At 44.9% G+C, this 14,150-nt stretch overlaps 1 protein-coding gene across 1 annotated transcript in view; it reads right to left on the reverse strand.

Annotated features, from left to right (window-relative positions):
• LOC115476498 overlaps positions 1-13,381 on the reverse strand; it is a 78,583-nt gene extending 65,202 nt beyond the window's left edge. Inside the window, exons 1-4 of the mRNA XM_030212899.1 lie at positions 13,274-13,381; positions 7,277-7,419; positions 6,585-6,708; positions 3,417-3,510 (exon numbers count right to left, since the gene is read on the reverse strand). Of these exons, the coding sequence (XP_030068759.1) occupies positions 3,417-3,510; positions 6,585-6,708; positions 7,277-7,406 (348 nt within the window). The 5' untranslated portion in view covers positions 7,407-7,419; positions 13,274-13,381. The remainder of the gene's footprint in view (positions 1-3,416; positions 3,511-6,584; positions 6,709-7,276; positions 7,420-13,273) is intronic.
• Positions 13,382-14,150: the final 769 nt, after the last annotated feature.

Below are 14,150 nucleotides of genomic sequence, written 5' to 3' on the forward strand. Positions count from 1 at the left end.
GGGACGTAAGGGGAGATGAGGGTAGAGTATGCCTTGTAGCGCTATAGAAATGCTAAATAGTAGTAGTAGTAGTAGTAGAGGTAAGGAGGGGCTGCAGATCGAGTGCATTTGTAGGTGAGTAGGAGAAACTTGAACTGTATTCGGTATCTGATCGGAAGCCAGTGAAGTGACTTGAGGAGAGGGGTGATATGAGTATATCGGTTCAGGCGGAAGATAAGGCGTGCGGCAGAGTTCTGAACTGACTGAAGGGGGGATAGATGGCTAAGTGGGAGGCCGGTGAGGAGTAGGTTGCAGTAGTCAAGGCGAGAGGTAATCCCAGACTTATACGGTCTGTGCCCTGAAGAACACAGGTACAAATCAAAGTAGGGTATACACAGAAAGTAGCACATATGAGTTTATCTTGTTGAGCGGATTAATACCTTTCAAGTATTTGAACGTCTGTATCATATCACCCCTGTTCCTCCTTTCCTCCAGGGTATACATGTTCAGGTCAGCAAGTCCATAAGTACATAAGCATCGCCATGCTGGGACAGACCAAGGGTCCATCAAGCCCAGCACCGTCTCCGACAGCAGCCAAAAGAACAATTTGTCCCGCCCATCCCAGAAATAGTGGATTTTTCCCACGTCCATTCAATAACATTCTATGGCCTTTTCCTCCAGGAAGCCGTCCAACCCTTTTTTAAATTCTGCTCTAAGTCTACCACCTTAACCACTTTTTCCGGCAACGAATTCCAGAGTCTAACTACGCGTTGAGTGAAGAATAATTTCCTCCGATTCGTTCTAAATTTACTACACTGCAGCTTCATCGCATGCCCCCCTGTCCTAGTATTTTTGGAAAGCATAAACAGATGCTCCACATCGACCAGTTCCATTCCACTCATTATCTTATAGACCTCTCTCATATTTCCCCTCAGCCGCCTTTTCTCCAAGCTGAAGAGCCCTAGCCTCTTCAGCCTTTCCTCACAGGGAAGTCGTCCCATCCCCTGTATCATCTTTGTTACCCTTCTCTGCACCTTTTCTAATTCCACTATATCTTTTTTGAGGTGCGGCTACAAGAATTGCACACAATACTCGAGGTGCGGTCGCACCATCGAGCGATACAATGGCAGAATAATATCCTCATTTTTGTTTTCCATTCCTTTCCTAATAATACCCAACATTCTATTTGCTTTTCTAGCCACAGCAGCACAATGAGCAGAAGGATTCAACGTCTCATCAACGATGATACCTAGATCCCTTTCTTGGTTCGTGACTCCTAACGCTGAACCCTGCATGACGTAGCTATAGTTTGGGTTCCTCTTTCCCACATGCATCACTTTGCACTTGTTCACGTTAAACGTCATCTGCCATTTAGATGCCCAGTCTCGTAAGGTCCTCTTGTAATTTTTCATAATCTTCCTGCGATTTGACGACTTTGAATAACTTTGTGTCATCAGCAAATTTGATTACCTCACTAGTTACCCCCATTTCTAGGTCATTTATGAATATGTTAAAAAGCAGAGGTCCCAGCAGAGATCCCTGAAGGACCCCACCAACTACCTTTCTCCATTGCAAATATTGAACTTTTAACCCTACTCTCTTTCCTTTCAACCAGTTTTTAATCTACAGTAAGACACTACCTCCGATCCCATGTCCCTCTAATTTCCTCTGTAGACTTTCATGAGGGACTTTATCAAACGCCTTCTGAAAATCTAGATACACAATATCAACCGGCTCACCTTTGTCCACATATTTGTTTACCCCTTCAAAGAAATGCAGCAGATTGGTGAGGCAAGACTTCCCTTCACTAAATCCATGTTGACTTTGTCCCATTAGTCCATGCTTTTGAATGTGCTCTGTAATTTAGTTCTTGATAATAGTCTCTACCATTTTGCCCGGCACCGACGTCAGACTCACCGGTCTATAATTTCCCGGATCTCCTCTGGAACCCTTTTTAAAATATCGGCGTTACATTGGCCACCCTCCAATCTTCCAGTACCACGCTCGATTTTAAGGATAAATTATAAATCACTAACAGTAGCTCTGCCAGCTCATTTTTTTATTTCCATCAGTACCCTGGGATGAATACCATCCGGTCCTGGAGATTTGCTACTCTTCAGTTTGCAGAACTGCTCCATTATGTCTTCCAGGTTTACAGATATTTCATGAAGTTTTTCCGACTCGTCAGCCTCGAATACCCTGTCCGGCACCGGTATCCCTCCCAAATCTTCCTCGGTGAAGACCGAGACAAAGAACTCATTTAAGTTTTCTGCTATTTCTTTGTTTTCCTTGATCACCCCTTTTACACATACTGGTCACTACTAAAAACAGGAAGCCGGGCTCAATGGACCCATGGTCTGACTCAGCAAGGCACTTCTGTATTTTAAATGTCTCATTGTTTTAACACAAATTTATACTGTGTTATTAACACACCTACAAAACAACTTTTAACAGTATTTATGCCTAACTGTAGTTCAGAATTACTCCCCGTTATTCCATTGTTTATGGGTTTTGGCTAAATTATCACTATCACCCAACTCATTCATCCCAAGTCAGAGACATAGAAACAGTTATCAAGGGTAACACTCCTTCACAACAACCCAAAATGGACTATAATCTTGAACAGGCCCCTATTCAGGAAGATACTTTTTTTTTTTTTTGTTACATTTGTACGCCGCGCTTTCCCACTCATGGCAGGCTCAATGTGGCTTACATATTGTATACAGGTACTTATTTGTACCTGGGGCAATGGAGGGTTAAGTGACTTGCCCAGAGTCACAAGGAGCTGCCTGTGCCTGAAGTGGGAATTGAACTCAGTTCCTCAGGACCAAAGTCCACCACCCTAACCACTAGGCCACTCCTCAACTTCCTGAACAGGGGCCTAGGTCTTTAAAAAATTAAAAAAAAAGTCCTCAGCATACATCGCAACAGTCTATTGTTTGGTAAAAAGTCTTTGGAATTTGGGGATCCAAACAGATGAAACAAACTTAAGTGTTCTGATTTGAAGATAAGTAATTTGATGATCTTTGTGTATTTATGCACTTTTTGGAAGAAAGATCTGAATGTCACTATTTTACATTCTAAGCATCTATTTTTGGTGAAGGAAGGACCCAATTCAGTTCGGACCAATGATTACATTTACGATGTACACGCTAGTTCTTCACAACAGTGTCAATCCATATATGAAGTTCCAATTTTCAAACTATTAAAATATTCGTGGTTTCCAATATCTATTCTTGAGAAACCGTATTTAGATCGGTATATATTTCTGGGCTCTACATTGGGGCTTTTGCAAAAGATGACATCATCCAGAAAGCCCCCTCCCATGATAGCACACAGATGAGACATCTAATGTTCAGGACAACAGTCAGCACAGTACATGCTCCTTCTCCACCCCCTCGTGTTCCAATACTGAAACGTTATCTGGTCCCACTTACAAGGGATGCAAGCTTATCACACAGATAGCAGAAGCACTGTCCACACGCATCAGAATTCTTCTCTATGGGAGCGCTCGTGTCATTTTCTGTTCGCCTAGAAAAAGTAGGCAAAGGTAATGAGTTTGAAGTTACTGCACATTGCAAATATATTTTTTTTAAAGTTTATTACTGAAGTGGTGACCTTTAAAACAAATATTTTAAAAAGCTGGAAAGAGCTCTATAACATGCTATGTGTATACTAGACCAGTGTTTCCCAAGTCCGGTCCTGGAGTACCCCTTGCCAGTCAGGTTTTCAGGATATCCACAATGAATATGCATGAACTTGATTTGCATACACTGCCTCCGTTATATGCAGATCTCTTTCATGCATATTCATTGTGGATATCCTGAAAACCTGACCGGCAAGGGGGTACTCCAGGACCGGACCCTGGAAACACTGTACTAGACCAACATAAACGTAGAGGCTGACCAGATTTCTGCTTTGGTTTTAGTTATGGTGCTGAAACAGGCCCAAAATCCTTTTTCTGTGCAGTTCCAGCTGAAAATGATTATGTCTCTTTAGTGGAAGCCAAAAATGTATGCTTTATCCCATTTGTCTCCCCCCTGGAGCCCAGAGTGCCTCCTTCCTCCCATAGGTCCCTCTAAACCTACCTCACAATCTCTGGTGGTCTAGGGGTGTAGCTGGGTAGGAGTAACTGGGGATCACTCCTGCCCTATTTTGATTCTGCTCTCAAAATGGCTGCTGTGACTGGAGCATTGCTCCTGCCATGACTCCACCACTAGACTACCAGGGAATGTAATGTAGTCCGGGGGGGGGAGGGGGGGGGGAGCTACTCTTTGAATTTTTTTTATTTTTGTATTGCAATTGTAAGTAATGCAGTTATGATCTTGCACAATAAGAGTTCTCCAAATAAATGCTTTTGATTAGGACTGAAAGTTAATCACAGTTAACTCTGCGATTAATGCATTAATTATTCGGCACAATTAAAACAAAAACAAAACACTACATTGCAGCATCTCCCTTTTTTCCCCCCAAACATCTTCTCTGCTCTCTTCCACTCCCAACCTGTCCTTAGCGTGATCCGGAATCTTTTCTCCCCCAATCATGCCTCTCTGCCTTAAAGGTGGTCTTCTGTTGGTCCCCAGATAAACTCCTTAGGAATTAGCCTCTCTTTGGAGTTATGACATCAGCTGTTACGCCAAGTGTGGCAGAAAGACAGACACAGTAAAAGTACCATGGTTTTTAGTTTAGTTTTCATTAGCTATGGTCCATGTCTGTGGAGGCTATTTTGCTTGGAGGCAAAATATGGTCTTTCATTATTAAAATTATTATATTCTGGCTTGGTTACTGTGGGTTTAGCAGAGAGATGCACACTGCAAGCTCCGACAATCCCAAGTGGCCTTCACTGGTTCATATTCACACAACCGGCTGAAAGCTTTCAGACAATTTCAGTGGCAAATTTGGTTTTGGCCAAAACTGAAAAAAAAAGCAGTTTCAGTCCGCCTCTACTTAAATGTATGGGTCTTTACCTTCCTGATGGTGCAAGAATTTCAAAGCTTACCCAATATACAGTATTAGACATCCTATATAATAATTCTCACCTCCAACGTTCTAATGTGCCTGGGACCGTGGCTCCCTCAGAGGTGGTCTGCTAGGCAGTTTAGAATGCACTGAGGTCAGTGATGTCACTGACAGCTGATTCCAAGGCAAGGGGAGGAGTAGGGAAACACATGGAGCGTGTTTCCCTACTCCTCCCCCTGCCTGGGAAACAGCTGTCAGTGCCCCCCCTCGGCGCAACACCCAAGCCCCTGCCCTGCAAAACCGCGAGCCAGGCAGGGGGGTACTCCTCCCCCTGCCTACCAATCAGCTCTCAGTGCCCCCCCTCGGCGCAGCACCCAAGCCCCTCCCCCCGGCGCATCACCCAAGCCCCTACCCCCCCCCCCCCCCCGTCTTGGGCACATCAACTCCCTCGCCACCTGCAGCTGCCAATACTAATGCTGTCCGGCCGCTGCTGCTTCTCCTGTGGAGCAGCAGCAGCCGGTAAAAAAAAAAGAAAAAAGGCAAAAAAAGATTTTTAACCTGAAACGCGGCGCCGTAGACAGCCATCTGGCATTGGCTGTCATCACTGCAGCCGCTCCTCCTCTCCCCTCCACGTCACTGCCCCTGCAGGAAGACCCCGGAGGAGCGCAGCGACGTCAGAGGGGAGAGGAGGAGCGGCTGCAGAGATGACAGCCAATGCCAGATGGCTGTCTACGGAGCCGCGTTTCAGGTTTAAAATCTTTTTTTGGCTTTTTTCTTTTTGTACCGGCCGCTGCTGCTCAACAGGAGACGCAGCAGCAGCAGCCGGACAGCATTAGTATTGGCGGCTGTGGGTGGCGAGGGGGTTGATGTGCCCAAAGGGGGGGGGGGGGTAGGGGCTTGGATGATGCGCCGAGGGGGAGGGGAGGGTCGCTGGACATGGATGGCTGCAGGGGGGGCAGGGAAGAGGGAGGTGAGGAGGGGGTTCTGAGACCAGATGGGTGGCTGCAGGGGAGGGCAGGGGAGACAGAAAGGACGCTGCAGGGGGGGCAGGGGGAGAGGAGGGTCGCTGGACATGGGTGGCTACAGGGGGGGGGGCAAGGGGAAAGAAGAGGAGGGTCGCTGGACACGGGTGGCTGCAGGGGAAGCAAGGGAGAGAAGAGGACTGCTGCACATGCGTGGCTGCAGAGGCAGAGGAGGGTTGGTGGGGAGGGGGTCCTGAGACCAGATGGGTGGCTGCAGGGGGGCAGGGGAGACAGGAGGGACGCTGCGGGGTGGGGGGATTACTTTGCTAGCGCCCGTTTCATTGCCTACCGAAACGGGCCTTTTATACTAGTATTATAGAATTTGTTCTTTCCTAATAAAATAGTGAAGGGATTTTACCATGGAATAATATCTCATAGCATAAACCAAATGTCTTTTCAACTCAACAGGGGACCAAGGCTCCAGAGCTCAAGTTCCCACTCTCTGCAACTTCAAGCAAGTCATTTAACCTCTCTGTGGCAATTTACTCAACAACGGCTGGATTATAAGACTCTCCTCCTTGATTTTAGACAGTATGCAGGCCATTTCTTAAATGCTACATAGACAAAATACATAGGGTTGTACAGTATGTCATGCCTCTGTTACTCTGTGCTATGACTGCTTACACAAATGGATGCGTTGTACAGTCATATCTGGCATGGGGTAACACATTTCCTTTTCTGCTGAATGTAACGGCGAGTTCGTCATCCAGCACTTCTTCAGGAGTCTTCTCTTCCAAAACGGATTGCTCTGAAAGAAATATAATTCTGCATTTACCTACCTGTACTTATGCAAGCTTGTCTTTTTGCTATATTATAAATGTCTATGGAAGCACTGCAGGAAGAACTATTATGGACTCTAATACTACAGCTTAAAAGTGCTTTTTAATTTTCAAATTAACGATCATACATGCTCAACAGCAGCGAACCCTCGAGTGCTCTATAACGAGGTCTGGGAGGAAATGTATTTCCAGGCCTTCAGTGTCATGCAAGAGCAATTGCCATCACCAGTAAGAAAGAAAACGGTGGAAGCCAAACACAATGGCTCCTGCCTCTAAGTTACTGTTTAAGCAGGAGGAGCAAATGTATCATTAGTCTGCAGCGAAGAAGCTGATTTTTTGGTGCTTTTGGTTAAAAAAGACCAATTTTCTCTCCATGTTGGCCGGGGGGGTTACTGGTGGTTATTTTTTTTAGTTATAACTGAAAATTAGAAGCACTATATATACTGTACATTACAAAATTATTATAGAAATGAAACAGGGAACCCTACAGTCTGATTTAGTCAAGGGTGTGAGACAAAGGATGAACAATCCACTTACCCAAGCACCCAAGGATTATTACTGAATCGCCCAATGTGTTGTCTGCTTCATCATCACTAATCACAACCACACTATTCTCTGTGGTGACAGCTGCGATGCTTGGCTCCTCCACTGCAGTCTCAGACAGCATGTTCACCAAAAACCTGAAGGAAATGCAAAGGCCTTTATTCATTTATTGGAAACTTCAAACAGCCCAGAACACAGCAGCCAGGCTCATCTTCGGAAAACCAAGATATGAAAGGGCAAAACCACTACGAGAGAAATTACATTGGCTTCCACTTAAGGAACGTGTTACTTTTAAAGTTTGCACATTAGTCCATAAGATCATTTACGGCGAAGCCCCAGTATACATGTCTGATTTAATAGACCTACCACCCAGAAACGCTAAAAGATCATCCCGAACACACCTCAACCTCCACTTCTCTACTTGCAAGGGCCTGAAATACAAGACGCTACACGCGTCAACCTTTTCCCACATGAGCACGCAGTCTTGGAATACACTACCGCGCAACCTAAGAATGATTAACGAACAAGCTTCCTTCCGTAAACTATTGAAGACTCACCTGTTTGAAAAAACTTACGGAAAGAGCCAAAACACATAGAGTCCATACTCACTGTTCATCAATGCAACATACATCCACTTCTGATCCCTCATCCCGTAATCCAGTCAATCATACATTTATTCACGGAACTATGTACACCATATGTCTTTGTGTCTAACACTGCCCTTTTAGCTTCCCATTGTCTCCTTCCAATGTTTCTATGTTGATGTCCCATTGTTATATTCCTAATGATATTCGAATGTCTCGCATAACTCTGTACAATGTAATCCATAACCAAGTTGTAACAAATGTATTTCCATTATTCATATCTTATTGTAAGCCACACTGAGCCCGCAAAAAGGTGGGAAAATGTGGGATACAAATGCAATAAATAAATAAATAAATAAATTATGAGACGTGCAACCCTCTTGCACTTTCCCTGCTTGACTGCTCCAACAGTACATAAGTGTTGCCATACTGGGACAGACTGAACGTCCATCAAGCCCAGCATCCTGTTTCCAACAGTGGCCAATCCAGGTTGCAAGTACTTGGCAAGATCCCAGAACAGTAAAACAGATTTTATGCCGCTTATCCTAGAAATAAGCAGGATTTTCCCCATCTTAATAATGGCTTGCCTTATGGGCTTTTCTTTTAGGAAATTAGTTTTAAACCCTGCTAACCTAACTGCTTTTAACACATTCTCTGGCAATTAATTCCAGAGTTTAAATATACGTTAAGTGAAGAAATATTTTCTCCGATTCATTTTAAATTTACTACTTTGTAGCTTCATTGCTTGCCCCCTAGTCCTAGTATTTTTGCAAAGAGTAAACAACAGATTCACGTCTTCCCGTTCCACTCCGCTCATTATTTTATAGACCTCTATCATATCTCCCCTCAGCTGCCTTTTCTCCAAGCTGAAGAGCCCTAGCCGCTTTAGCCTTTCCTCATAGGGAAGTCGTCCCATCCCCTTTATCATTTTTGATGCCCTTCTCTGTACCTTTTCTAATTTCACTATATATTTTTTGAGATGCACTGACCAGAATTGCACACAGTATTCAAGGTGTGGTTGCACCATGGAGCGAATTGGTAAGATAAAATAATAAACCAAATAAAAAAAATTAACAGTAGAATGTCAAAATATTACAAAAACAAAATCATAATCTATAAAACCTAATTAAGAACATAATAATAATCATTGTATGTGATGATCTAAAGGTGGCCAAACAGGTAGGAAAGTAGACGGTGAAACCTAGAAGAGAGCGAGAGGAATGGCCAGTAGGAAAAAGGAGGTGATGATGCCCCTGAATAACAGTGCAGTGAGACCGCATTTAGGACGTCTTCTACAAAGGCGCACTAGCAGTGTTCACTAAGCTTATTCTATATTCAGTGTGTAGATTTAGGCACCGATTATAGAATACGCTTAGTTGATATTTCAGAATCTAAATCTACGCACATCCATTTACACCAACAAAAAAAGTGGCGCAAACCCCAGCTCATAGATTTAGGCGCACTGGGCCATATTCCACGCCTACCCTAGCTGAGATAATATTTAACCATCTATCTGACCTCATGTGCAACACTCTTCAAATCAGTCACCTTACTTTCTAACTCTTCCTACTTTCTTACCCATCTATATGTTACAACTCTGCATTACCCTTCACTATCAGTTAAAATGTTCTATTACGTATTGTGTTGACATTGTAAATAGTGTACTATGCCATACTTTGTATTGTTAGCTGAATAGTTTTACTGCTGTAATTGACTATTGCTCATGTTTGATTTATTCTTACTATACACTGCCTTGCGTGAATTCCTTCAAAAAGGCAGTAAATAAATCCAAATAAATAATTAAATAAATATTCTATAGGTGCGTAAATTTCAGAACACCGACAAAACGCTCATTTCCCCGCCCACAACCAGACCCCTTTTTGCCAGTGCACGTTAGAAGTTTGGAGCACATCGTTCCAGAATATGCTTAACGAGTTGTGTGCCTAAATTCTAATCAGTGCCATTTAGTGCTCATAATTGCTCGTTAAGTGCTGCTATCAGCTTGCTGAATTACACGCACTGTTACAGAATCTCTAGGCGCGCTATATAGAATCTGTGGGTATAAAGCTAACTCCACTATATTGTGTTTTGAAGGTTTTTAACTGTATCTGACGAGCAGACTGAACATCCCTGCTAAATGGATAACCTTCAACTCCGCCCAAGCCCTGACCCTAAACCACTGCAGCATGATTCTTGTTGGGCAGACTGGATGGACCGTGCAGGTCTTTTTCCGCCGTCATCTACTATGTTACTATGTGATTCAGACAGTGCTGAGACAGACGGAGAACTGTTCAGTGGCATCCTCCCTCCAAACTAATATGTGCCTTTACAATGGAGAGCGACGCTGGGACAGGGACAAACTTTGTCCCCGTGTCATCCTCTAAAAGCTTGAGACTAGCCTTAAAACAGGCTGTTCCAACTAGAAAGAGCAGTATCTATAAAATGCTAGTATCAATATGTAAAAACTTAACACATCTTAGACAACTGGTAACTGAATTCAATGATAAAAAACTGCAGAAGCTGCTTTGGGGTCTAAATGAAGCATTGTTAAGTGCCATCATTTGTGTCCCGACTGCTTCTGATGTGGCAACAAGTGCCTTGTCTGCTGATCAAATTCCTACAATCCGCAAAGTCCTTCCGTCACTTGCCCAAGCATCTTACTGTTACCGCAATAGATTCATCCATTATTGCTGGCATCAAGGAGCATTTCCAACACTTGACAGTTATTTTCCTGTTCATCCACTACAAAGTGTTGGTTCTCCTCTACACCCACGTCTGAAAAAGACAATCCAATTATCGTTCCAGATAAAAGTTTGGATGCAAAGGTTACGACTTCAAATCAGGAATGGAAGCTGTTTAAAAAATACCATTCTGGAAGCCCAGACCAGATGCATTCCATACATTTACAAAGGTAGAAAGAAGATCAAACAGCCAGCCAGCATGGTTAAAAGGTGAAGTAAAAGACCCTATTAGAGCCAAAAGAACATCCTTCAATGAATGGAAAAAGAACCCAAATGAAGAAAATAAGAAGCAACATAAGCACTGGCAAGTTAGATGCAAGGCTAAAAGAGAATATGAAGAGAAACTTAAAACACACATTAACAGCTTTTTCAGATATATCAGGAGCAGAAAGCCTGTGAGGGAATCCATGGGACCGTTAGACATGAGGGAGTAAAAGGGGCACTCAGGGAGGACAAGGCCATAGTGTAGATACTGAAATAATTATTTGCTTCAATCTTTACAGAAGATGTAAGAGATCTACCTGTACCAGAAATGGTTTTCAAGGGTGATGATGCAGAGAGGCTGAAAAGAAATCTCGGTGAACCTGGAAGACATGCTGAGCCAGATCAACAACTTACGAGTAGTAAATCACCTGGAACGGATGGCATGCACTCGAGGGTACTGAAAGAACTCAAAAATGAAATTGCTGATCTGATGTTAGTGATTTGTAACCTGTCATTAAAACTGTCCATGGTACCTGAAGATTGGAGGGTTGCAAATGCAATGCCGAGTTTTAACAAGAGTTCCAGGGGTGATCCGGGAAACTACAGACCAGTAAGACTGACATCAGTACCAGGCAATATAGTAGAAACTATTATAAAGAATAAAATTATGGAACACATAAACATGGAGTGGAGGAGTGGCCTAGTGGTTAGGGTGGTGGACTTTGGTCCTGGGGAACTGAGTTTGATTCCCACTTCAGGCATAGGCAGCTCCTTGTGACTCTGGGCAAGTCACTTAACCCTCCATTGCCCCATGTAAGCCGCATTGAGCCTGCCATGAGTGGGAAAGCGCGGGGTACAAATGTAACAAAAAAAAACAAACCATGGTTTAAAGCAGTGTTTCCCGAAGTCCAGTCCTGGAGTACCCCTTGCTAATCAGGTTTGAAGGATATCCACAATGAAAACAGATCTCTTCAAGAAGGCATACCATAAACACCCATCTTATATACTAAATGATAACACTACACACGATCTATACAAAACCAAAATCTTATCACATGATAAACACTACCACCCTAAACCTTATGTCAAACAGGGTCTCTCTATAGTCAATGACCTAATGTAGATTATAATCCAATTTATTACTCAGGAACCCTCATGCAATACCAAAATGTATTCTTCTTTACCATGTATGTATGCACATGGTATATATATATACCATGATCTATTCCATATATATTATGTTCCATGTATGTTACCATGTATGTATGCAACTTAACGCAATACCATTTGTAAATCTGTTACCCAGAAATTGCAACCGCCATTACGGCAAATGGGTTTGGGGGTAAGGGGCCATAGTGTCACCTTCCTGTCAATGCCTGAACCAATCAGCAGCAGTCAGGCACTGACAAGAAAGTTAACAGGGGACACTACCAACAGCTGAAGAGCTGTCAGTAGCTTTTAGTCCCTAGGGGCAAGATGCACCAAAATAAACGAGCCAGTAACCTGGGTTTTAAACTGGTTCTAGCCACTTTAACGTGCAAGTAGTAAACCAGGACATGCAAACGGTAACGGAATTCAAACATGTGTGGGATAAGCATAAAGGAATCCTGTGCCGAAGGAATGGATCCTCAGGAGCTTAGTCAGGATCGGGAGGCGGGGCTGGTGGTTGGGAGGCGGGGATAGTGCTGGGAAGACTTATACGGTCTGTGCCAGGGCCGGTGGTTGGGAGGTGGGGATAGTGCTGGACAGACTTGTGCGGTCTGTGCCGGAGCTGGTGGTTGGGCGGAGGGGGGCTGGTGGTTGGGAGGTGGGGATGGTGCTGGGCAGACTTGTACGGTCTGTGCCGGGGTTGGGAGGTGAGGCTGGTGGTGGGCAGACTTGTACGGTCTGTGCCAGGGTTGGGAGGTGTGGTTGGGAGGTGGGGATGGTGGTTGGGAGGCGGGGCTGGTGGTTGGGAGGTGAGGATAGTGCTGGGCAGACTTATACGGTCTGTGCCAGAGCCGGTGGTGGGAAGTGGGACGTGTGGTTGGGAGGCGGGGATAGTGCTGGGCAGACTTATACGGTCTGTGCCCTGAAAAAGACAGGTACGAATCAAGGTAAGGTATACACAAAAAGTGGCACATATGAGTTTATCTTGCTGGGCAGACTGGATGGACCGTGCAGGTCTTTTTCTGCCGTCATCTACTATGTTACTATGTATGGTGCATACAAACATGATAACATACATGGAACATAACATATATGGAGTAGATCATGGTATAGAAGAATAATTATGGTACAGCCTGAAGGGTTCAGAGTGATAAATTGCATTCTAATCTACAAATAAAATAAATAGCCCAATGGAGTTCGTGCTAACAAGAAAAAAGAAAACAGCTAAAGGTCTAACGACAAAGATACCAAGACGCACGTATGGGGGGAGGGGGGGTCCCGCAAACCCCTCCCCCACCCCGTCAAAATAATACCTCAGGTCGCCCCACCAACAAATCCCGTCGCTCTCCTTCGCCGGTCCCTGACTCCCCCTCCCTCCTCTCCTGTGACACTTCTGAAGCGTCCCGCCGCCGCCTTGCCGGAAACAGGAAGTTGCGTCGGAGGAGAGCGCGGGACACCACGGGGATAGAGGTAGGTAGGGCCCCGCCTCCTCATCCTCCTCCCTTGGGCAGTGATTCAGCGCAACCGCACTTGCTCTCTGTACTACTGGACTGAAGCGGCGCCAGGCAAGTAGGCCGGCCCAGGAGATTGAGTGACAGGTGACGACGAGCCTATCATCTGGAGGACCGTCCTTTATGTGGGCTGAACAGGCAGTGGGCGGAGCTTGCCGCCATATGTGGCTCAGAAAACAAAAACACAGACAGCAGAATTATTTCTAGAGCGCTACTAGGGTTACGCAGCACTGTACAAATGAACATGAAAAGACAGTCCCTGCTCAACAGAGCTTACAATCTAAATTGGACAGACCAACAGACAGCTAGGGGTGGGGAAATTGCAGTGGTAGGGGTGATAAGTGAGGGTGTTGAGTAAGAGAGTCATGGTTAGGACTAGGCAGAACAGGATTGGACCGGACTGGAGTTGCAGCAGAGGCAAACAAGCAGGACTAAAGCAGAGCAGGTACCCTTAACCTTCACCTGCACTTGGCCACTTTTCACCCGGAGTTCAGCTCCTGGCTGCAGGTGGCCGGCAGGACTTACTGGGCAAGGCTAGGGTTACCATTTTGTGTCCTCTGAAAAAGAGGACATGTGTCAAGCCCCCTGCCACGCCTCATGCCCCGCCCTGCCACGCCCCCTTCAGGTCGGGTTCTGCCCCTATTTCCCCCCCCCCCGTCGCATAGTCCCCCCCCCCCCC

This window comes from Microcaecilia unicolor, chromosome 8 (genome assembly GCF_901765095.1).
Source record: "Microcaecilia unicolor chromosome 8, aMicUni1.1, whole genome shotgun sequence".
NCBI lineage: Eukaryota > Metazoa > Chordata > Amphibia > Gymnophiona > Siphonopidae > Microcaecilia > Microcaecilia unicolor.